General features: G+C 44.1%; 3 protein-coding genes across 3 annotated transcripts; 2 read left to right on the forward strand and 1 right to left on the reverse strand.

Moving 5' to 3' along the window:
* Positions 1–10,417: 10,417 nt before the first annotated feature.
* On the forward strand, positions 10,418–11,233 carry LOC125541360 (putative cell wall protein). The gene has a single exon (XM_048704795.1). It carries the CDS (start codon positions 10,521–10,523, stop codon positions 10,854–10,856), a length of 336 nt encoding a protein of 111 aa, XP_048560752.1. The 5' UTR covers positions 10,418–10,520; the 3' UTR covers positions 10,857–11,233.
* Positions 11,234–15,464: 4,231 nt separating this feature from the next.
* On the forward strand, positions 15,465–16,765 carry LOC125536585 (caffeoylshikimate esterase). The gene has a single exon (XM_048699825.1). It carries the CDS (start codon positions 15,619–15,621, stop codon positions 16,612–16,614), a length of 996 nt encoding a protein of 331 aa, XP_048555782.1. The 5' UTR covers positions 15,465–15,618; the 3' UTR covers positions 16,615–16,765.
* LOC125536584 (peptidyl-prolyl cis-trans isomerase CYP37, chloroplastic) lies at positions 16,696–22,390 on the reverse strand. The gene is made up of 12 exons (XM_048699824.1): positions 22,019–22,390; positions 21,765–21,941; positions 21,594–21,683; positions 21,360–21,455; positions 20,881–20,988; positions 20,724–20,773; positions 19,266–19,368; positions 18,490–18,543; positions 17,976–18,131; positions 17,771–17,893; positions 17,166–17,215; positions 16,696–17,028 (listed from the first exon to the last, which is right to left on the reverse strand). The coding sequence occupies exons 1-12, from the start codon at positions 22,211–22,213 to the stop codon at positions 16,851–16,853; spliced, it is 1,380 nt and encodes a 459-aa protein (XP_048555781.1). The 5' UTR covers positions 22,214–22,390; the 3' UTR covers positions 16,696–16,850.
* Between the last annotated feature and the right edge of the window lie 221 nt (positions 22,391–22,611).

Below are 22,611 nucleotides of genomic sequence, written 5' to 3' on the forward strand. Positions count from 1 at the left end.
AAGATTCAAAAAGTTTGAGAACATCAAAAGTATGAAACAATTTCTTGGCTTATCATCGGGGTTGTGCATGATTTAAATATTTTGTGTGGTGAAGATAGAGCATAGCCAGACTATATGATTTTGTAGGGATAACTTTCTTTGGACATGTTATTTTGAGAAGACATAATTGCTTAGTTAGTATGCTTGAAGTATTATTATTTTTATGTCAATATTAAACTTCTATATTGAATCTTTCGGATCTAAACATTCATGCCACAATAAAGAAAAATTACATTGAGAAATATGTTAGAAAGCATTCCACATCAAAAATTCTTCTTTTATCATTTACCTACTCGAGGACGAGCAGGAATTAAGCTTGGGGATGCTTGATACATCTCCAACGTATCTATAATTTTTGATTGCTCCATGCTATTATATTATCTGCTTGGGATGTTAATGGGCTTTATTTTGCACTTTTATATTATTTTTGGGACTAACCTACTAACCAGAGGCCCAGCCCAAATTGCTGTTTTTTGCCTATTTTAGAGTTTCGCCGAAAAGGAATATCAAACGGAATGAAACCTTCGGAAACATGATTTTCTCAACAAACGTGATCCAGGAGACTTGGAGTGGGCGTCAAGAAACAATCGAGGAGGCCACGAGGCAGGGGGCGCGCCCTCCACCCTCGTGGGCCCCTCGTTGCTCCACCGACCTACTTCTTCCTCCTATATATATCCACGTACCCCCCAAACATCCAGGAGCACCACGAAAACCTAACTCCACCGCCGCAACCTTCTGTACCCCAGAGATCCCATCTTGGGGCCTTTTCCGGAGCTCCACAGGAGGAGGCATTGATCACGGAGGGCCTCTACATCAACTCCATGGCCTCTCTGGTGATGTGTGAGTAGTTCACTTCAGACCTTCGGGTCCATAGTTATTAGCTAGATGGCTTCCTCTCTCTCTTTGGATCTCAATACAAATTTCTCCTCGATTCTCTTGGAGATCTATTCGATGTAATCTTGTTTTGCAGTGTGTTTGTCGAGATCCGATGAATTGTGGGTTTATGATTCAGATTATCTATGAACAATATTTGAATCTCCTCTGAATTCTTTTATGTATGATTGGTTTATCTTTGCAAGCCTCTTCGAATTATCAGTTTGGTTTAGCCTACTAGATTGATCTTTCTTGCAATGGGAGAAGTGCTTAGCTTTGGGTTCAATCTTGCAATGTCCTTTCCCAATGACAGCAGGGGCAGCAAGGCACATATTGTATTGTTGTCATCGAGGATAAAAAGATGGGGTTTATATCGTATTGCATGAGTTTATCCCTCTACATCATGTCATCCTACTTAAAGCATTACTCTGTTCTTATGAACTTAATACTCTAGATGCATGCTGGATAGCGGTCGATGTGTGGAGTAATAGTAGTAGATGCAGAATCGTTTCGGTCTACTTGTCGCGGACGTGATGCCTATATACATGATCATGCCTAGATATTCTCATAACTATGCTCAATTCTATCAATTGCTTGACAGTAATTCGTTTACCCACCGTAATACTTATGCTCTTGAGAGAAGCCACTAGTGAAACCTATGGCCCCCGGGTCTATCTTCCATCATATTAATCTTCCAACACTTAGCTATTTCTATTGCCGTTTATTTTACTTTGCATCTTTATTTCTCTTTATCATAAAACACCAAAAATATTATCTTATCATATCTATCAGATCTCACTCTCGTAAGTGACCATGAAGGGATTGACAACCCATTTATCGTGTTGGTTGCGAGGTTCTTATTTGTTTGTGTAGGTGCGTGGGACTCGAGCGTGATCTCCTACTGGATTGATACCTTGGTTCTCAAAAACTGAGGAAAATACTTACGCTACTTTACTGCATCACCCTTTCCTCTTCAAGGGAAAACCAATGCAGTGCTCAAGAGGTAGCACAAGCTCAAGAACAAGGTCACCTAAGCAGCAAAAATTTGCAATGAATAAAGCACTAGAACAAAAACTAATTGGACCATTGGAGGAGTCACATACCAAAGAATAATCCCCCAAAGCAGTTTTGTGAATGGAGCTTTGAGCTAGAAGATCGAAAATGGCAGCAAGATGAGCTTGGACTCGGGTTTGAGCTGGATAGTGATTTTTTTGGGAGGAAGAAGGAGTGTGTGGTAGCTGGAATAAGTGGAGGGGAGCCACCATGGGCCCACGAGGCAGGGGGCACGCCCTGGACCCTTGTGGCCAGGAGCTTGCTCCCCCTGCTGTGTTCTCAGTGCCATGTATTCTCAAATATTCTAGAAAAATCATATTTAAATTTCAGGGCATTTGGAGAACTTTTATTTTTGGGGTATTTTTTATTGCATGCATAATTCAGAAAGCAGACAGAAAAATACTATATTTGCTTTATTTAATATAAATAACAAAAAGTAAAAAGAGGGTACAGAGAGTTGTGTTTTCTAACTTCATCCATCTCATGCTCATCAAAAGGAATCCACTAAAAAGGTTGATCTAGTCTTGTTAACAAACTCATTCCGAATCGCATGGAACCGGAGAAATTTTGAATAACACTAGGTTACCTCAATGGGGATATGCACATCCCCAACAATAAAAATATCATATTTCTTCTTGACAGTAGGGAGAGAAAATGCAAAACCTCCAATAGTGATTGTTGAAATTTTTCCAATAGAATTAATACTGTGGACTTGAGATTGTTTCCTCGGAAAGTGTACCGTATGCTCATTACCATTAACATGAAAAGTGACATTGCCTTTAGTGCAATCAATAACAGCCCCTGCAGTATTCAAAAAGGGTCTTCCAAGAATAATAGACATACTATCATCCTCGGGAATATCAAGGATAACAAATTCTGTTAAAATAGTAACGTTTGCAACCACAACAGGCACATCCTCACAAATACCGACAGGTATAGCAGTTGATTTATCAGCCATTTGCAAAGATATTTCAGTAGGTGTCAACTTATTCAAATCAAGTCTACGATATAAAGAGAGATGCATGCATAACACTAACACCGGCTCCAAGATCACATAAAGCAGTTTTTAACATAGTTTCTTTTAATGGAACATGGTATAGTTGGTACTCCTAGAACTCCAAGTTTCTTTGGTATTCCACCCTTAAAAGTATAATTAGCAAGCTTGGTGGAAATTTCAGCTTCCGGTATCTTTCTTTTATTCGTAACAATTTATTTCATGTACTTAGCGTAAGGATTCATTTTAAGCATATCAATCAAACGCATACGCAAAAAGATAGGCCTAATCATTTCAGCAAAGCGCTCAAAATCCTCATCATCTTTTTTCTTGGATGGTTTAGGAGGAAAAGGCATGGGTTTATGAACCCATGATTCTCTTTCTTTACCGTGCTTCCTAGCAACAAAGTCTCTCTTATCATAACATTGATTCTTTGATTGTGGGTTATCAAGATCAATAGCAGGTTCAATTTCTACATCATTATCATTGCTAGGTTGAGCATCAACATGAACATCATCATTAACATTATCACTAGGTTCATGTTCATTACCAGATTGTGTTTCGGCATCAGAAATAGAAATATTATTGGGGTTCTCAGGTGTGTCAATAACAGGTTCACTAGAAGCATGCAAAGTCCTATCATTTTTCATTTTCTTCCTTTTAGAAGGACTAGGTGCATCAACGTTATTTCTCTGAGAATCCTGCTCAATTCTCTTAGGATGGCCCTCAGGATACAAAGGTTCCTGAGTCACTTTACCTCCTCTAGTTGCAACTCTAACAACAAAGTCATTATTTTTACTATTCAATTCATTGAGAAAATCATTCTGAGCTTTAAGTACTTGTTCTACTTGAGTGGTAACCATAGAAGCATGTTTACTAATAAGTTTAAGTTCACCTTTAACACCAGCCATATAATCACTCAAGTGTTCAATCATATAAGCATTATGTTTCAATTGTCTACCAACATAAGCATTAAAATCTTCTTGTTTAACCATAAAGTTATCAAATTCATCCAAACATTGGCTAGCAAACTTAGCAGGAGGGATTTTAGCTTTATCACATCTATAGAGAGAATTTACCTTTACTACCAGTGTCGGGTTATCAAGACCGTGTGTTTCTTCAATAGGTGTTGACTTAAGACCATGTATTTCTTCAACAAGAGGTAAATTCTTAACATCTTCAGCTTTAATACCCTTTTCTTTCATAGATTTCTTTGCCTCTTGCATATCTTCAGGACTGAGAAATAGAATACCCCTTTTCTTCGGAGTTGGCTTAGGAGTTGGTTCAGGAAGTGTCCAATTGTTTTCATTGGTCAACATATTATTCAATAGAATTTCATCTTGATCAACTGTTCTTTCTCTGAAAACACAACCAGCACAACTATCCAGGTAATCTCTGGAAGTATCGGTTAGTCCATTATAAAAGATATCAAGTATTTCATTTTTCTTGAGAGGATGATCAGGCAAAGCATTTAGTAATTGGAGAAGCCTCCCCCAAGCTTGTGGGAGATTCTCTTCTTCAATTTGCAGAAAATTATATATTCCCTTAAAGCAGCTTGTTTCTTATGATCAGGGAAATATTTAGCACAGAAGTAGTAAATCATATCCTGGGGACTATGCACACAACCAGGATCAAGAGAATTAAACCATATCTTAGCATCACCTTTTAATGAGAACGGAAATAATTTAAGGATATAATAGTAGCGAGTTTTCTCATCATTAGTAAATAGGGTAGCTATATCATTTAATTTAGTAAGATGTGCCACAACAATTTCAGATTCATAGCCATAGAAAGGATCAGATTCAACCAAAGTAATTAACTCAGGATCGACAGAGAAATCATAATCCTTATCAGTAATAAAGATAGGTGAAGTAGCATAAGCAGGATCATATTTCATTCTAGCATTCAAAGATTTTTCTTTCAGCTTAGCTAATAATTTCTTAAGATCACTTCTATCATTGCATGCAAGAAAGTCTCTAGCAGTTTCTTCATCCATAACATAACCCTCAGGAACAACACGCAATTCATATCTAGGGGGAGAATCTTCATCATCACTTTCATCAATATTATCGGTTTCAGTAATTTCATTGTCTATAGCCCTAGCAAGTTGTTCATCAAGAAATTCACCAAGTGGCACAGTAGTATCAAGCATAGAAGTAGTTTCATCATAAGTATCATGCATAGCAGAAGTGGCATCATCAATAACATGCGACATATCAGAATTACTAGCAGAAGCGGGTTTAGGTGTCGCAAGCTTACTCAAAACAGAAGGTGAATCAAGTGCAGAGCTAGATGGCAGTTCCTTACCCCCCCCCTCCCACCCTCGTAGTTGAGGGATAAATCTTGGTTCTTGGATCTTTCAAGTTCTTCATAATGATAAGCAGATATAAATCCCAAGTGACTCAAAGAATAGAGCTATGCTCCCCGGCAACGGCGCCAAAAAATGTTCTTGGTAACCCACAAGTATAGGGGGTCGTAACAGTTTTTGAGGGTAGAGTATTCAACCCAAATTTATTGATTCTACACAAGGGGAGCCAAAGAATATTCTCAATTATGAGCAGCTGAGTTGTCAATTCAACCACACCTGGAAACTTAATATCCACAGCAAGGTATTTAGTAGCAAAGTAATATGATAGTAGTGGTAATGATGGCAAAAGGTAACGGTAGCAAAAGTAATATTTTTGGGTTTTGTAGTGATTGTAACAGTGACAACAGAAAAGTAAATAAGCGAAGAACAATATAGGAAAAGCTCGCAGGCATTGGATCGGTGATGGAGAATTATGACGGATGTGATCGATCATGTAACATTCATAACCTAGGGTGACACAGAACTAGCTCTAGTTCATCAATGTAATGTAGGCATGTATTCCGAATATAGTCATACGTGCTTATGGAAAAGAACTTGCATGACATATTTTGTTGTACCCTCCCGTGGCAGTGGGGTCCTAATGGAAACTAAGGGATATTAAGGCCTCCTTTTAATAGAGTACCGGACCAAAGCATTAACACATAGTGAATACATGAACTCCTCAAACTACGGTCATCACCGGTAAGTATCCCGATTATTGTCACTTCGGGGTTAATGGATCATAACACATAATAGGTGACTATAGACTTGCAAGATAGGATCAAGAACTCTCATATATTGATGAAAACATAATAGGTTCAGATCTGAAATCATGGCACTCGGGCCCTAGTGACAAGCATTAAGCATAGCAAAGTCATAGCAACATCAATCGCAGAACATAGTGGATACTAGGGATCAAACCTTAACAAAACTAACTCGATTACATGGTAAATCTCATCCAACCCATCACCGTCTAGCAAGCCTACAATGGGATTACTCACGCACGGCGGAGAGCATCATGAAATTGGTGATGGAGGATGGTTGATGATGACGATGGCGACGGATTCCCCTCTCCGGAGCCCCGAACGGACTCCAGATCAGCCCTCCCGAGAGAGTTTAGGGCTTGGCGGCGGCTCCGTATCGTAAAACGCGATGAATTCTTCTCTCTGATTTTTTTCTCCCCGAGAGTGAATATATAGAGTCAAGGTTGAGGTCGGTGGAGCGTCAGGGGGCCCACGAGGCAAGGGGCGCACCCAGGGGGTAGGGCGCGCCCCCACCCTCGTGGACAAGTGGTGGGCCCCCTGACGTGGATATTTCTTCCAGTATTTTTTTATATATTCTAAAATAATTCTCCGTTGATCTTCATATCATTCCGAGAACTTTTATTTTTGCACAAAAATAACACCATGGCAATTCTGCTGAAAACAGCGTCAGTCCGGGTTAGTTCCATTCAAATCATGCAAGTTAGAGTCCAAAACAAGGGCAAAAGTGTTTGGAAAAGTAGATACGACGGAGACGTATCAAAACCGAACGCCCAGTCCTACGTGTGACATCCCATCTAGGGGCCTTTTCTGGCATCTTGCCGGAGGAGGATTCGATCACAGAGGGCTTCTACATCAACACCATTGCTTCCCTGATGAGGCATGAGTAGTTTATTTCAGACCTACGGGTCCATAGCTAGTAGCTAGATGGCTTCTTCTCTCTCTCTCTTTGATTCTCAATACCTTGTTCTCATCGATGTTCTTGGAGATCTATTCGACGTAATACTCTTTTACGGTGTGTTTGCTGAGATCCGATGAATTGTGGATTTATGATCAGCTTATATATGAATATTATTTGAATCACCTCTGAATTCTTATATGCATGATTTGATATCTTTGCAAGTCTCTTAAACTATCGATTTGGTTTGGCCAACTAGATTGGTTTTTCTTGCAATGGGAGAAGTGCTTAGCTTTGGGTTCAATCTTGCGATGCTTGATCCTAGTGACAGAAGGGGAACCGACACGCATTGTATTGTTACCATCGAGGATAACAAGATGGGGTTTTCATCACATTGCTTGAGTTAATCCCACTACAGCATGTCATCTTACTTAATGTGTTACTCTGTTCTTATGGACTTAATACTCTAGATGCAGGCAGGAGTTGGTTGATGTGTGAAGTAATAGTAGTAGATGTAGAATCGTTTCGGTCTACTTGACACGGACGTGTTGCCTATATTCATGATCATTGTCTTAGATATCGTCATAACTTTGCGTTTTTCTATCAATTGCTCGGCAGTAATTTGTTCACCCACCGTAATTATTTCTATCTTGAGAGAAGCCTCTAGTGAAACCTATGGCCCCCGGATCTATTTTACAACATATTAGTTTCCCGTCAACTTGCCAATTTCCGTCGCCGTTCCCTTACTTTGCAATTTTTTACTTTCCGTTCTATAAACCAAAAATACCAAAAATATTACTTTACCGTTTATCCATCTCTATCAGATCTCACTTTGTGAATAACCGTGAAGGGATTGACAACCCCTTTGTCGCGTTGGTTGCAAGTTGGTGTTTGTTTGTGCAGGTGTTCGGTGGCTTGTCGCGTTGTCTCCTACTGAATTGATACCTTGATTCTCAAAATTGAGAGAAATACTTACGCTACTTTGCTGCATCACCCTTTCCTCTTCAAGGGAAAACCAACGCAAACTCAAGAGGTAGCACCCCCGCGAAGGTCTCGATTTGTTTATTGCTAAAGCTGGGCCGTCGTACCAGGCCGCCGATGGAGCCTCGCCGTGGGCCGCAGACAGGCAAGTCTGGGTACCCCCGTCCCCGGAATGCTGACAAAGTTCTTCACCTAGCTAGCGCTCAAGAATAGATGCTGGACTTCGGACCCTCTCATGGCGAGAGCATTGCCTCATCAGCCTTGCTGCCCATTGTGTCTTCAGGGGCAAAGACCATCACCCATCTTCTTGTCCTTTGCCCGAACGGTTTGGCTTTCTATGCTACAATCGATGGGATGGGAAGGTTTCACCTGCTTACCACACGTTGACATGGTGGATTGATGGACGCCGACAAGTCTGGCCACGCCCTCCTCCCGCAGGAAGGAGTTGAATTCTCTCGTGATTCTTACCATGCACTCTCTCGTTGGAAAGAAATCGGCGGGTCTTTGACAATGTTTCGTCTCCGGTGGGCGTGGTTACAACAACCATTGACCGTGAATGCAGATTGTGGCTACTTCTGTAACGCCTTAAGCCAACAGGACGTGGAGGTGTGGGCGTGCGTGAGTAGTCGATTTTAATTTTCTTCCTCTGGTGGATGGGTAGACGTTGGTGCTTCATCTCTGCAGCCTAGTAACACTCTTGTCAATCCTACTGCTTCCTCCTATCATAATGAAGCGACGTGCAATTCCATTTTTGTAAATCCTACTACTTCCTCCTATCATAATGAAAAAGTGACGTGCAAATTCTCTTGCGCGTTCCTTAAAAAGATGTTGCTCTATATTTTTGCAGATGCACATTATATAGCACGACTTTTTCTTTTCGAATAGCATGACTTACCGTACCGGGATGGTCCATCGCGCTCGTGATAAATTGGGCACCGCCGGGAAGGTAGTACGTGCGAGTAGGGGAGGCGGTGCACCGGATACGCTGGTCCAAGACGAAGAAAGAAAAATGGAGTTCCAACATTTCGTGCAATCGCAACTTCCATGGCTGGCTTTGGCATGGCCCAACATCCACCGTGCATGTGCAAGTGGCACCATGCACGGTTCGGTTGAGCTGAGCACCGTCCCGAATAAATGCAGATTATGGCCGCGTTTGTTGTTGACGCTTCATTCCTTGGCGGCCGCGCTCCGAACCAACCGGCTGCCTCGGTTCATTTGCCGGTTCGCCACAGGTAGGAGACAATGCGTGCGTGTACTGTATCGTGCACTCAACTACCGTTGTGTGAACCGATAGAATTGCGTAGCGTGGACGAAACCGAAAGGGCGTGCCGCAGGTAGGGTCCATCCGGCGATCCGCGAGACGCGGAAGCTTCCATTGTTCACTGGTGGGCCCACAGGTGCTGGGAAAACCTGTGGGCACATATACGGGTAGTACAGTCAGTATCCTCGATTTGTCCATTCGGGGTGCAGGGTAGGAACCAGTTTACCATTAATGGTATCTACATTTGACCGTCATGAATGCATCCATCCATCGACATGCATGCGCCGCACCCAGCTTGAAAGAGAAGAGTAAAGGTTTCTCAAGAATAAGGGCCGAATATGATTTGTCATTCAAGATCCAAGTCGCATATCCCCTAGAAAAAAAGATCAAAGTCGCATATTTTGTACAAAGTACTATTGATCGTGTGTAATTTAAGGTGATGCGCATCTCCACACCTAAAGTTGCAGATGACTTTTGCTGGGTAGTAATTAAGAACTCAAGGCTGAAAACTTGAGATCGCCGACCTGAAAATAAGAAGTGTATAATATACATTCTTGTTAAATTTCAGTCGACTGAGACTTCGTTAAGTCTCAGTCGATGTTATATCCATAGGATCTTACATTAAGATCCATGCAAAAAAATTCAGATTTTTTTTTCTAGATTGTTATGTCACTTGATCAAGATTTGGTTAAGTCTTAGTCGACTGAGTCCTAGCCACACACTATAATATATGTCAGATTTAAGAATAGACACTTCCTACTATCGAATGATAGCTACTCCCCATTGTGCATGGCGCCTGCAGAGAGATATACGGCGAGAGGAGAAATAAGTAGCCTCCCCCATGCAGCGGTGCTTAAAGAGCAGGACAGAGTAGTTGGAACCCGGGCATAGCTACCAGATCAATAACCACGCAGGGTCCCTACTACTACTACCCAAGTAACCAACTCAACCGCCCCGTACGTCCACTTTGCCCGTCGTCCACGGCCATTTCCCTCGTCGTCGCGCCCCATACGCTCGTCGTCCCCTCGACGCAAGGCAAAAATAGCGCACGCGCGGCGCGGCGTTGGTAACAACAAACGTGTGCCGTGCGATCGGTCGATCCATACGATCGAATTGAACGCACCGCCTTTTCCCTCCCGATCCTTCCACCCCGCGGCACGCCTCCGATCATCCCTGCGTTACGCCACGCGCTCTATATAAGCTCGACACGGCGATCACCATCCACCACACAACGAAAGCAACAGCCAGCGATCGAGACAGCAAGAGAAGCTCACTCAGCTCAGCTACCACCAGTCCCGGTCACAGCAATCGGCATGGCCAGCAAGTCGGCGTCCCTGCTGATCCTCGCGGCGCTGGTGGCCGCGGCGTGCCTCACGGAGCTGGGCTCGGCGGCGCGCGGCGTGCCGGCGGAGAAGCCCGCGGAGGACGCTGTGAAGCGGCCGGACACGTTCCAGGAGGGGACGGTGCTGATCCCGGGGATCGGGCGGTACGAGCTGGGCACCCACTACATCCCCGACATCGGCGGGCTGGACCACAGCATCCCGGCCGCCGCCAGTGGACAGTTCATCCCCGGCGCCGACGACACCTGGGTGCCCAACCCCGGCTTTGAGATTCCCAACCCCTTCCGCCCCCGCTCCGACTCTCCCTGATGGGCCGAGCCGGCCGGCCGCCAGCACGTCCACGCCAACGCCCACCGTCCGCCCACACGTTGCACCCGTCCATCTACTTGGTAGAGCTAGCCTGCTACAAATCATTTTCCGCTAGCTTTTTGGTTGCTACAATAAAATAGCTGCTGCTACATGGCCATGCATGCATGTCTGATGCATGCATGTGTCTGCGACTGCGTTCGCGCCGTCGACGTCTCGTGTTTGATTGAAGTGTACGTGTAGTCGTGTATGGGATATGGACGGATGCGTAGGAAGCATCCATCGCATGTCTCGCTTGGTTTGTTGTTGCCACTGTAATGTGTTTCAGTTCAGTAAGTTTTTTGAATGATGAAGAATTATGCATGATCGATTAAGCTTGACATCGCCATCGTAGAGTGTCATGTGTCCATATACTCCTTACTTGCTGCCGAGAGCTCGAACCAAAATCTCCCGGAAAAAAAACTCGAACCAAAATCATGGGCAGTACGGAACAGACAGAAGAGCTCAGGGAGTACACGAAGATAGCGTAATAATTAAGTGGGTGCACCGGAAACGTGGGTCACGGTGCTGGTGGTGTGTACACTTGTGCGGTTGTGCCAATGACAGTTCAGAGATGGAGCCCCTTATTTAGCTCGCTTGGTGATGACAGGGAATCAGATAAGTCAGTTCAAATATGGTGTAGTCGGGGGTAGGTATGGTGGAAGGGGCCATAGTCATTGGTCGCTGTATGGAGTGATGGTCAGAGGCGGACGTACGTGCACCATGCGTGAGTTTTGATCTGCAGGTGGAATAAAGTTTTTATTTACGGAAGATGTGGAGGAATGATTTAGAGCAACTCTAGTTTCCCAAATAGTAATAAGTGTCATAATATGTGGCACGAAGCAATTTGGTTTTGACGTTTTTTACAACTAAAGTTACCATCCAAAAAGAAAAACCAATTAAAAAAACTGAAACTTGCCATCCGGAAAAAAAATTGCCATGCTTGAAAACTAAAGTTGCCATCTTTGCGTCACTAAACTTGCCATAAAAAAGTTCGAAGTTGCCATGTGTGTGTGCCAATGTGTGGCACTTATCAAAGTCACATATGTTTTTCTCCTCTAAATCAGAACTAACCGAACCTCAGTAAGCAATAGTTGAATAACTAGAAGGGTTGGGCGTGCTTTGCTGCGTTGTTGGTGTTGTTGAGAGTCTTTTAAAAAAATACTCATTTTGTTGTAAAAAATGATAAGGTGTATTACTTTATTGAAAAGTCCAACCAGTTTAAGTTTGATCAAATTTATGAAGAAATATATCAAAATTCTTAATATGAAATTGGTGTTATTAGATTCGTCATGAAATAAATTTCCATAATTTTTTGGCTTAATATTGTGGATGTCGATATATTTTTTGGCTTAACATTGTGGATGTCGATATTTTTGGCTCTGCACATGGTCAAAGTTAAAGAAATTTGACTTTCCGAAGAATTAATACCGCTTGTATTTTGGAACTGGTGGAATATTTAGTTTGGCGGATGGGGGAGACGATGGAGTGTATTTTATGTTTATTTATAATGCGGATATTTGGTGGGTCTTTCATGGTGTGATTCTGTGCTATGCGTTAATCAACAATTTCTGCATTGGTGACTACATGTACTCTATTGGTGTTATAGTATCATCACATGGGCTTTTTTTTCCTAGGTGATAAGAGCATGCACGGGGTTGATATGTTTTTAGCCGGTTGGTGTTGATTTATTTGAAAAACCACTGGCCCGATCAAAATCGTAAACCAAATTCAAAAATTGAATATCTCAATTGAATAAAAAAGTTCAAAATTAGGAAATATGATAAATTAAAATAATTAAATGGGAGAATTCCTTGAGAAATTATTGATCCGGTCAAAATCAGGTGACCAAGTTCTAAACCAAAGACCTCAATTAATTGCGACGACTTAAAAATTAGGAAGCATAGTGTATAATATAAAAAATTGAATGAGAGATTTGAGAATTTATTGACTTGGTCAAAATCGGGTGACCCAATTTTAATTGGACACTTCAATTGATTGTGAGGCCTTTTACCCCTAGGGAGCTTAGGGATATAGTAGATTTTACTCCTACCAACCGCGATGTCTAAGACTACCCGCACTGGGAGTAACATAGGTAGTAACATCACACATATTTAGATAAAATAGATGATGTGGCAAACAATAAATGAAAAAAGAGAGGAAAGTGGTAACATAGCTAGTTACTAGTAGTATGAGTAACATCACACATATCAAGGTAAGATGAGTCTATAGCCTAATAAATGAAGTGTTGCATGTTACCACAGATATGTTACTCCCCACTATAGAGGTAGTAACATAGAGTAGTAACATAGACTAGTAAAAATCTCCTCCTTTTAGTAACATAGACTAAAAAGGTAGGAGGAGATTTTGAGGGGTACTAAAAGGGCCAACTTGGACTATGAGTCAGGCCATGCCATGCCAGTCGGCGAATAAAAAGGCCGTGAGGCCCGATCTGATCTCGTTATTTACGTGTCGTGCCAGGCCAAAAATCCATGCTCGGGCCGGTCTTAAAAGCACAACCCATACGGGTCGACGGCAAGGTATTTGGGTCTACCTTCAGATGTGGGGAAGTCAAAAAATGATTTTTTCAAGTACATCAAGGATAGATTATGGGGGAAGGTTAAAGGATGGATTGAGAGATGCATGGCGGCGGGGGGCAAGGAAATTCTTATTAAACCAGTAGCTCAAGCTGTTCCTACATTCTCGATGTCTTGCTTTCTTTTGCCAAGGGTTTGTGCCAGCAAATCGATACTATGCTGAGAAAGTTCTTTTGGGGTAGCAAAGAAGGGAAGAGGAAGGTTGCATGGGTGTCTTGGGAGATTCTGACGATGCCAAAATATCAAGAAGGTTTGGGATTCCGGGATACTCAACTTTTTAACTTGGCCATGCTGGCCAAACAAGCTTGGAGGCTTGTGCAAGATCCAGACTCGCTCAGTGCAAAGCTTCTCAAAGCGGTGTACTATCTAGATAACGATGTACTGCAGGCTGAGCTAGGAAGCAACCCCTCCCAGGTGTGGAGGGCGATCCAGGGGGGGTTGGGGTGCTGAAACAAGGTCTTACTAGACGGATTGGTAACGGTCGACCGACGAGGGTGTGGGAGGATAATTGGCTTCCACGTGATTCCATGTTGCGAGCATTACACCCGAGATCGGCTAATCCTCCTGAATGGGTGAGTGACCTCATTGATGAACCAACAAAGAGCTAGAATAGGCAGCAAATTTCTGAACATTTGCAGGTGGCAGACGCACAGGTTGTTCTAAACATTCCGTTGTGCTCGCGTAATCTTGACGATAGCTGGGCATGGCATTATGAACGAAATGGAATTTTCTCTGTCCGTCCGGCCTATAGGCTCCTGTCGATACGAAGAGAAGAAGAGAGGCGTGGCTGGAGGGAAAACCAGCAACCTCCAATTGGCAAGCTGCTCAGAATCAATGGAAGAAACTCTGGAGAATTAAGGTACCAGGGAAGGTAAGAAATTTCGCTTGGCGCCTTGCACGAAACTCTATCCCAACCCAAGCTGTTAGGGCTGGTAGAAATATGTCAAACTCAAATCTCTGTCAAGTATGTAATGGAGCTGAAGATCCTTGGCACCACGCTCTGATTGATTGTACTATGTCCAGGTGTGTTTGGAGTCTGATTGACGAGGAAATGGTAGAACATTTGATTGCATGCAATTCATCTGATGCATGACTCTGGATGGGGGATTTGATGGAGTCTATGCAAGCTGCAGATTTTATCAAAGTGCTTGTCACCTTGTGGGCGATCTGGTGGGCCCGTTGAAGTGCTATCCACGAGAGCGAGTTCCGATCACCTTTGAGCACTTTCAAATTCATTGAATAATTCATGGCAGACTTGGCCTTGATTCCGGGGCCATCGACAATGTGTATGGACGGCTCTACTTCGAGCATAGCACGTGGACAGATAAATAGGAGCTGGATTCCTCCATCGCAAGGTCATGTGAAGATTAATGTGGACGCTGCTATCTCTAGGAACAATGATAGAGGCTCGTTTACAGCAATCTGTCGTGATGAACATGGCATGTACTTGGGTTTCTCTGCAGTTGTTGTTCAAGGCCTTGTTCATCCCAAGATTCTTGAAGCGATGGCCTTTAATGAAGCACTGGCTCTTGCTGATGATCTGTATGTGAAAAAGGTTCACATAGGAACTGGTTGTATGGCGACCATCAATAATCTGAATCAGATTTATATGGGCTCCAGCAGCACCATCGTTCATGATATAAAGCTGAAGATGAGAGAGCTGGAGGACGTTCGTATGGAGCACGAAAAGCGGAAGCACATCAGCAAGGCCCATAACCTCGCAAAAGCCTCATGTTCTCTTGATTTGGGGCGCCATTTGTGGCTGACGGACACCCCCCCGTTTATGTATGTACTTCCTTCGTTCTAAATTATTTGTCGCAGGTATGGATGTATCTAGATGTATTTTAGTTTTAAATATATTCATTTCTGCAACCAGTAATTTGAAACAGATGGAGTACGTCGTATGATTTCAGATTGATTAAAGTTCAGTTTTTACCCTAAAAAAATACGGGTCGACGGCACAAACAGTTCCACCAACCCCGGAAACTTAACCCAATCCACTCACCCCAAAACGTGAACGTGGGTGAAACGGCCTCCCCTGCTGCTCCGCAAGAGGCAGCAACGACTTCCCCCACCACTCGCCGGCACCAGTTCCCCTCCCCATCCATCCGAACCCAGCGCCTCTCACCATGACTCAGGAAGACGCGCCGGCGCCCGTGAACTTCTGGGGCGAGCACCCGGCGACGGAGGCGGAGTACTACGCGGCCCAGTGCGCGGAGGGCGAGTCGTCCTACTTCACCACGCCGGACGACGCGGGCGCGCGCCGCCTCTTCACGCGCTCGTGGCGCCCGGTTGCTGGTGGGGGCGCCGGCGCGCGGCCGAGGGCGCTCGTGTTCATGGTCCACGGCTATGGCAACGACATCAGCTGGACGTTCCAGGCCACGGCCGTCTTCCTGGCCCGCTCCGGCTTCGCCTGCTTCGCCGCCGACCTCCCCGGCCACGGCCGCTCCCACGGCTTGCAGGCCTTCGTCCCGGATCTCGAGGTCGCCGTCGCCGACCTCCTCGCCTTCTTCCGGTCCGTCCGGCGGCGCGAGGAGCACGCCGGGCTGCCGTGCTTCCTGTTCGGGGAGTCAATGGGCGGGGCCATCTGCCTGCTGATCCACCTCCGCACGCCGCCGGGGGAGTGGGCGGGGGCCGTGCTGGTGGCGCCCATGTGCAAGATCTCCGACCGGATCCGACCGCGCTGGCCGGTGCCGGAGATCCTCACCCTCGTGTCGCGGTTCGCGCCGACTCTCCCCATCGTGCCCACGGCCGACCTCATCGAGAAGTCCGTCAAGGTGCCCGCCAAGCGCCTGATCGCCGCGCGCAACCCCATGCGCTACAACGGCCGGCCCAGGCTCGGCACCGTCATGGAGCTGCTGCGCGCCACCGACGAGCTCGGCGCGCGCCTCGGCGAGGTCACCGTCCCGTTCCTCGTCGTGCACGGCAGCGCCGACGAGGTGACCGACCCCGCCGTCAGCCGCGCGTTGTACGAGGCCGCGGCCAGCGAGGACAAGACCATCAAGATGTACGACGGGATGCTCCACTCCATGCTCTTCGGCGAGCCGGAGGAGAACATCGAGCGCGTCCGGGACGACATCCTCGCCTGGCTCAGCGAGAGATGCACGCCGACAGCAACTTCCTGACAAACATAGAATAGAAAAGATCAAAAGAAACAGGCAATGCATTCTATTCGGATTGTGCAATCACCAACACAGACACCGGAATTGTTTTCATGTGCAAATGTGCGACGATTATCTCTCTATATATACACATATATGTTTTGTCTTTGTTCAACTTTACATGATCTTGGTATACAAAATGGTTGTCTCCTGATCAATGAAAGAATGCTGCCAGTTTGCGGTGCGTCCGGTTGATTGTATCAGCTCTCTGCCGGAGCCAGCGTTGGATCTGCTGGAGCCGGCGTTGGATCAGCCGGGGCTGGCGCTGAAGCTGCTGTCGGCAGTACAAGGCGTTCCCTGCCCTGTATCAGCTTGGCCGAGCGAATCTTATCTCCAGCCTTAATCTGTGAAAGGACATCTCTTCCGTCTGTGGCATACCTGCAGATGTTTGTTTCCACACGGAAGTTCTTTCCTTTTAATCCACAGGAAGATATCAATTCTTTTTAGGGACCATAATATCTGATCATTTCTAGTACTATCTATTCATGGGAGTGTAATATTAAGTCGCGACTTACCCAAAAACTGAAAATTGTCCCTCCTCGAAAGATATTCCTCCTAAACCAGACTGCAAACAACAGAGAAATTATCACAAATCAAACTATTTACACAGTTGATGCTTCTACTCCTAGACAGTGCAATAACCCCGAAGCAGATGGTAGAGGAGATTGGGCATTCATAACTATTGCATTACTTGAGTGGCCTTGGTAGTGCCTGTATTTGCATAGATATTCCTAACTAGTACGTAGCATTCAAGAATTATATAACTTTTTATAATAAGTGTGACGATAGTTTGACTGAGGAACCCCCAGGGTTCTTATAGTCAATTAATGAACGATGTAATTCTTATTTGATTTAATAAAGCTAGCCATGATGGCCTTTTCCCTAAAAAAAAAGAATTATATAACTTTTCATACATGGCACAAAGCAACCCTACGACAGCAAATATGGTTCACAAAAGGAGAAGAAACTTGGTGCATTCTTGAGTCACATATACTTATCCAGACCTTCCAAAATCATATACTTATCCAACCTAGTCAACAAAATGCAGAGCAAATATGTATTTGGGTGATTGCGCCTACTGATTTTTTATGTCAGTGGATAAACATGTAGCCTTACTCACATTTCTCTTATCATACAGATAGAAGAAGAACTGGGTTGGTGACGAGTATTCATCTGAATCCTCACTATGTGACATGGCAACAGAGCCGTATACAGACATTGGAAGGACTGGCAATTCTCCATCCTAAATTATATGAAGCCAAGGAAACAAGTCAAGATATAGAGAACATGATTGTTTCACTGTTGAAGTAGTGTGAATGAGTGACCTGAATACTTAGCGGGCTTCTGTATAGCGGTTCAAACTGTCCAGCAGGCATGACCTCCAATGGAAGAGTATACCCTTTCTTCCCAGTCTCACTGTCTACAATGATTGCCTGGCTCACAGATTTCAGTGTTGCACCATCATATGCCCCATCCAAAACCTGAAGCAAAATTTACTCTATTGAGATATCAAAGCAAGTATCCCTCCATCCACAAATATAAGATGTTCTAACATTTTTTCTGAATCTGATGTATATAGACACGTTTTAGTGTGTTTGTTCACTCATTTCAGTCCGTATGTAGTCCATATTGAAATATCCAAAACATCTTACATTTGTGAATGGAGGGAGTAGTTGTAAACAAAAAACTGGAACACAACAGCGTAGTGCATATGTCAGACTGAAGCTCTGGAAGATATTCCTTATACAAAGACAATCCTGTTTGCTTATTTTGCATTTGTAAATTTCACCAGAACTAGGCAGGAAATGATGAGATGGGGTCAGAGTAATGCTACCTTACCAGTTTCGCAATGTTTCCAGCAGTCAGTGGGGCAGAATATCCATCAACTACAACCTGCATGTAGTATACAAACCAACAACTGACACACAAATTTGATTTTCTAGGGGAATTCTGGGGAGGACAATACTAATGCAAGTCATGGCATGACAAAAGATAATAACTAAGGCTATCTGGACGTGCATTTTTAGAGCTCTTGAGCACATCGAATTTTATTTTTGAAATATTAAAAAAAATCTAATCTGTCATACAGATAATAGAATGAACTATGTACCCTCAAGTTCTCGTCAGACATTTGCTGATTCTTAGTCCAGATGAAAATAACAAGAATGGGAGTTAAAAAAACCATTATTAGCTGCTTTAAGTGTATTTTTCTCACAGCCTACAAGAGTGAAATAAAATTCACGCTGTTTTTTTGTGTGTCTGTGTGTGTGTGTGGGGGGGGGGGGGGGTCACGAAGTTGAAATCTGTATGTAGTACAAACTAAACTACCAAGTCATGACATGAGACTTCTTTCGGAAAAAAGAACTGAAAAGTTAGTGTATGCTCCCGAAGTCTACATGGCATTATCCAGGTTATGGTTCCTATTTATCATTGTTATAAGAGTGTACTTGAGGATGCCTGGCTATCAAGTACCCACTAAAACATTTCACCAGTGATTGTAGAAACTGACAGCGAAGGGAAAAGGAGACCTCCGCCATTATCTTGGCATACATATTGATAAGGTAGCAAGATGTTGACTCAACTGTTTATGATATCACAATCAGGCAAACAGCTACCTGAATTGTAGCAGCACTTTTGGGTTCACCACCAGCAGTTGGAAAGAATGTTGAGCCATCACCTTTCTCAACTGTGAATTCAACAACTGCTCTTCCTGTTAGCCTATAAATGACAAGTCATTTAAATTAAATTTTGTACATGTATCTTTTTACAGATCAGGCGAAAAACCAAACAACTAGTATTAGCGTCCCAGCGCCCTGAGGATTATAAAATGCAAACCACCATTATAGTTGCAGAATCCGTTGTTACTAATCTGCACATATTGTATAGCTTATGCATTAACTAATCATAAGCGATCAATTTTTTCTTATGGTGCCTCAGGAATTTCAAAGGAAAATTATTTGGCTGATGTTCTGACCGCTCGGTACCAACCTGGAATTTATCATTTTACTAGTAAGATGCCCGTGCGTTGCACGGAACATCAAGATGCATTTGTATGAGTAGTTTTTCTTGTGGGAGAAAAGGATGAACGAGGGAAGGCCTTATTTGCAGATGTGGAGAGGGGTGTGGGTATCTTTTTGCAAAATTGCCATAGTTTCCTTCCTATCCATCAGATATAAATCGGACGGCCTATATTGCAGGATGGCAGGCACACCATCATCACCAACTCTGTTAGCAAGATGCCCGTGCGTTGCACATAACATCAAGATGCATTTGTATGAGTAGTTTATCTTGTGAGAGAAAAGGATGAACGAGGGAAGGCCTTATTTGCAAATGTGGAGAGGGGTGTGGGTATCTTTTTGCAAAATTGCCATAGTTTCATTCCTATCCGTCAGATATAACGGACGGCCTATATTGCAGGATGACAGGCACACCATCATCACCAACTCTGTTTTTTATAAGAGTAGAGAAAATATTATAGAAAGTAAGGTGTTTTTTCTCTTGCCATTTCCTGATAGTAAAATAAAAAAATCAAACGGGCATGTGCCGTATCAACTGTTTCTCATATTTTATTACTCAAATTCGTGATCCTAGGCTCAAAATTTGTTTGGGGCTTACATATTAGGAAGGAGGAGGTAAGTGTTTGTGTCTGAGAATTTCTACTCGGAGAATTAAATATAAGCGAGGAAGCGGACGCAATAACCAACCAGCGTCCGAATATTGATAAACTTTTAGCTGCCTACAGTGATTCCCTTTTCTAGTGAATATTCAGCACTACGATAAAAGTAAATGCCTATTTCTCAAGCAGCTCTGACAGATAAGTGTTTAACTTGTTTCTCTTATGATCAAGTCTTACCCTAACGAAAGAACTACATGGTTTTCTATGTCCTGAACGATCAAATTCCATATCAGTTTTAATCTTCAGACCTGCAAGTGTTCCACACTCGCGGCAGTTGTTGGATCTAGAATTGCTGGTGATTATGAAATGAAGCATGAAAACTTGTCTACATACATAAATTGATCACAGAAATGACATGAAATGCATTTGGAGACTAGAGACGCCAACAGAAAATCACCTTGGATACTCTAAATACTGTTTAGGTAAGAGAAAGGATAAGCCTGGAGCCTGTAGAAAGAAAATAAAATCCCTTTAAGTAATCAGACCTTCAATGGAGCAGAATTAGTCTGCTCTCAGTTTCTTGAAACAAATGGTTCTACGTTTACTCTACTAACCTGCAACAGCTCCAATTCAGCAATAGTATCAAGAGAAGAAGCAAGCGCTACGGAGAGTCTATCATTGTCCTTATCCTTAATATATTTCAAGAGAGTTTGTAAACCACCCTGCAGAGATGCTAAAGTAACTCAGCTATCATGTAATCTATTAATACTCCCTTCGTTCCAAAAAAAAGTGTTGCAGTTTTAGTTTGAACTAAAACCACGACACTTATTTTGGAACGGAGGGAGTACAATTCACTTTTGTTTCACAACCTTAATTTCACCCTCTTCAGATATCATACAGCCGATGCAAAAAACAAATGAATTTATCAGTCAAATTTTACAGGTATGTAGATCAAATCTTGGTGTATATGTCGGATTTTTTCTGAATTTTCTGAAACTTCAAAATATGACTTATTTATTATCATTTAAAAAAAAATTGAGGATCCAATAGAGCCGGGAGCCGAACCACTTCTCTCTTAACATAGCTTACTTACCTTCCCTTCAAGCAAAGTGGTATATAGCTCCGAGCCCTTTTCCTTGAGTTCTGCAGGCATGCTTGCCAACATTGCCTCCTTGTTTTCAGTTGCTATCTGCATTCAGAGCGAGTTCTATATATCGGGATTCTGGATGATGAGCTCAGGTAGTTCAGTAAGAAGGTTTACAATGCATGGTTCTATATATCACCAATCTGAATAGTTCTTCAGGTCAGGTTAGGGGAGTCAATTTACCTGCATGGCCTTCTTGACATCCCCCTCCATGGAGCCATACGGCTTCCTCTGTGGTATCCTCAGCAGATACGAGATGTCCTCCAACGAGTTCTGAAAAATGTGCGCCCAGAACCTGAGAGACAAGGCTCAATCGCAGGACAAGCAAGGCACGACGCCGATCCTGAAGCTTACCTGTATGGTCTTCATGCTTGGGTTGGCAGGGATGGCCCTTCGCAGCGCGAGCTCCCCCGTCCTGGGCACGTTCGTGTCCGGCGAGTAGAGGACCGCGTTCGCCGGCAGCGCCACGGAAATCTGGGCGATGATAGCAATCGCCGCGACCGCGCTCTTGAGCAGCTCGAGAACTCCCTCCTGAACCAGACCATTCACGTGGAGATAAGGCCTACGGAGACCTCGGAAGACGTGGTTTGGAGTAGAGTTGCAGCTACCTCAGCCGTGCTTGGGGAGGAAGCGTGGTGCGGGCGGCTGCGCGGGCCACGGGCGGCGCCGCAGCGAATGCCGTTGTGGAAGCTCGGGCGCTTCGTCCACACGACGAACTTGGTGCCGCCGGCCGCGGCCGCGGGAGCGCGCGGGGGTACGGGGAGGGCTCCGGCGAACACCACCGTGGCCATTCGCGACGCCATGGTGGTTGGGGCCTTTCTGAAGGGATTTCGGGTTGATACGAACGAAAGGAATGGAAGGGTGGTGCCGTCGCTGCCGTCGCCGTCGTCGTGGTCGCCGTCTATCCCCAGCCAGTGAGCTGCAATCCGGTTCAGTAGTGAGCTGCAATCGGCTGCATTAGGCCTCAGCCCGGCAACTTGTGTTTTTTTAGGGTAATAATTTGTTTTTTAGCAAATCCTCAGCCCGGCGGGAGCTCCTATTCGGCGCGTGAGGCACTGGCGAACATCCCAGCACGCACCTATTGGCCAGCCCATTAGCGGGGCTGGACGCCCCAGTTTTTTATTTCTTTTATTTGCAATTTGCTTTTTTATGTTTTTATTTTTCCTTCTTTACTAGATTAAAAAAATTGATTTTTGGCAAA

Source organism: Triticum urartu, chromosome 2 (genome assembly GCF_003073215.2).
Source record: "Triticum urartu cultivar G1812 chromosome 2, Tu2.1, whole genome shotgun sequence".
Lineage (NCBI taxonomy): Eukaryota > Viridiplantae > Streptophyta > Magnoliopsida > Poales > Poaceae > Triticum > Triticum urartu.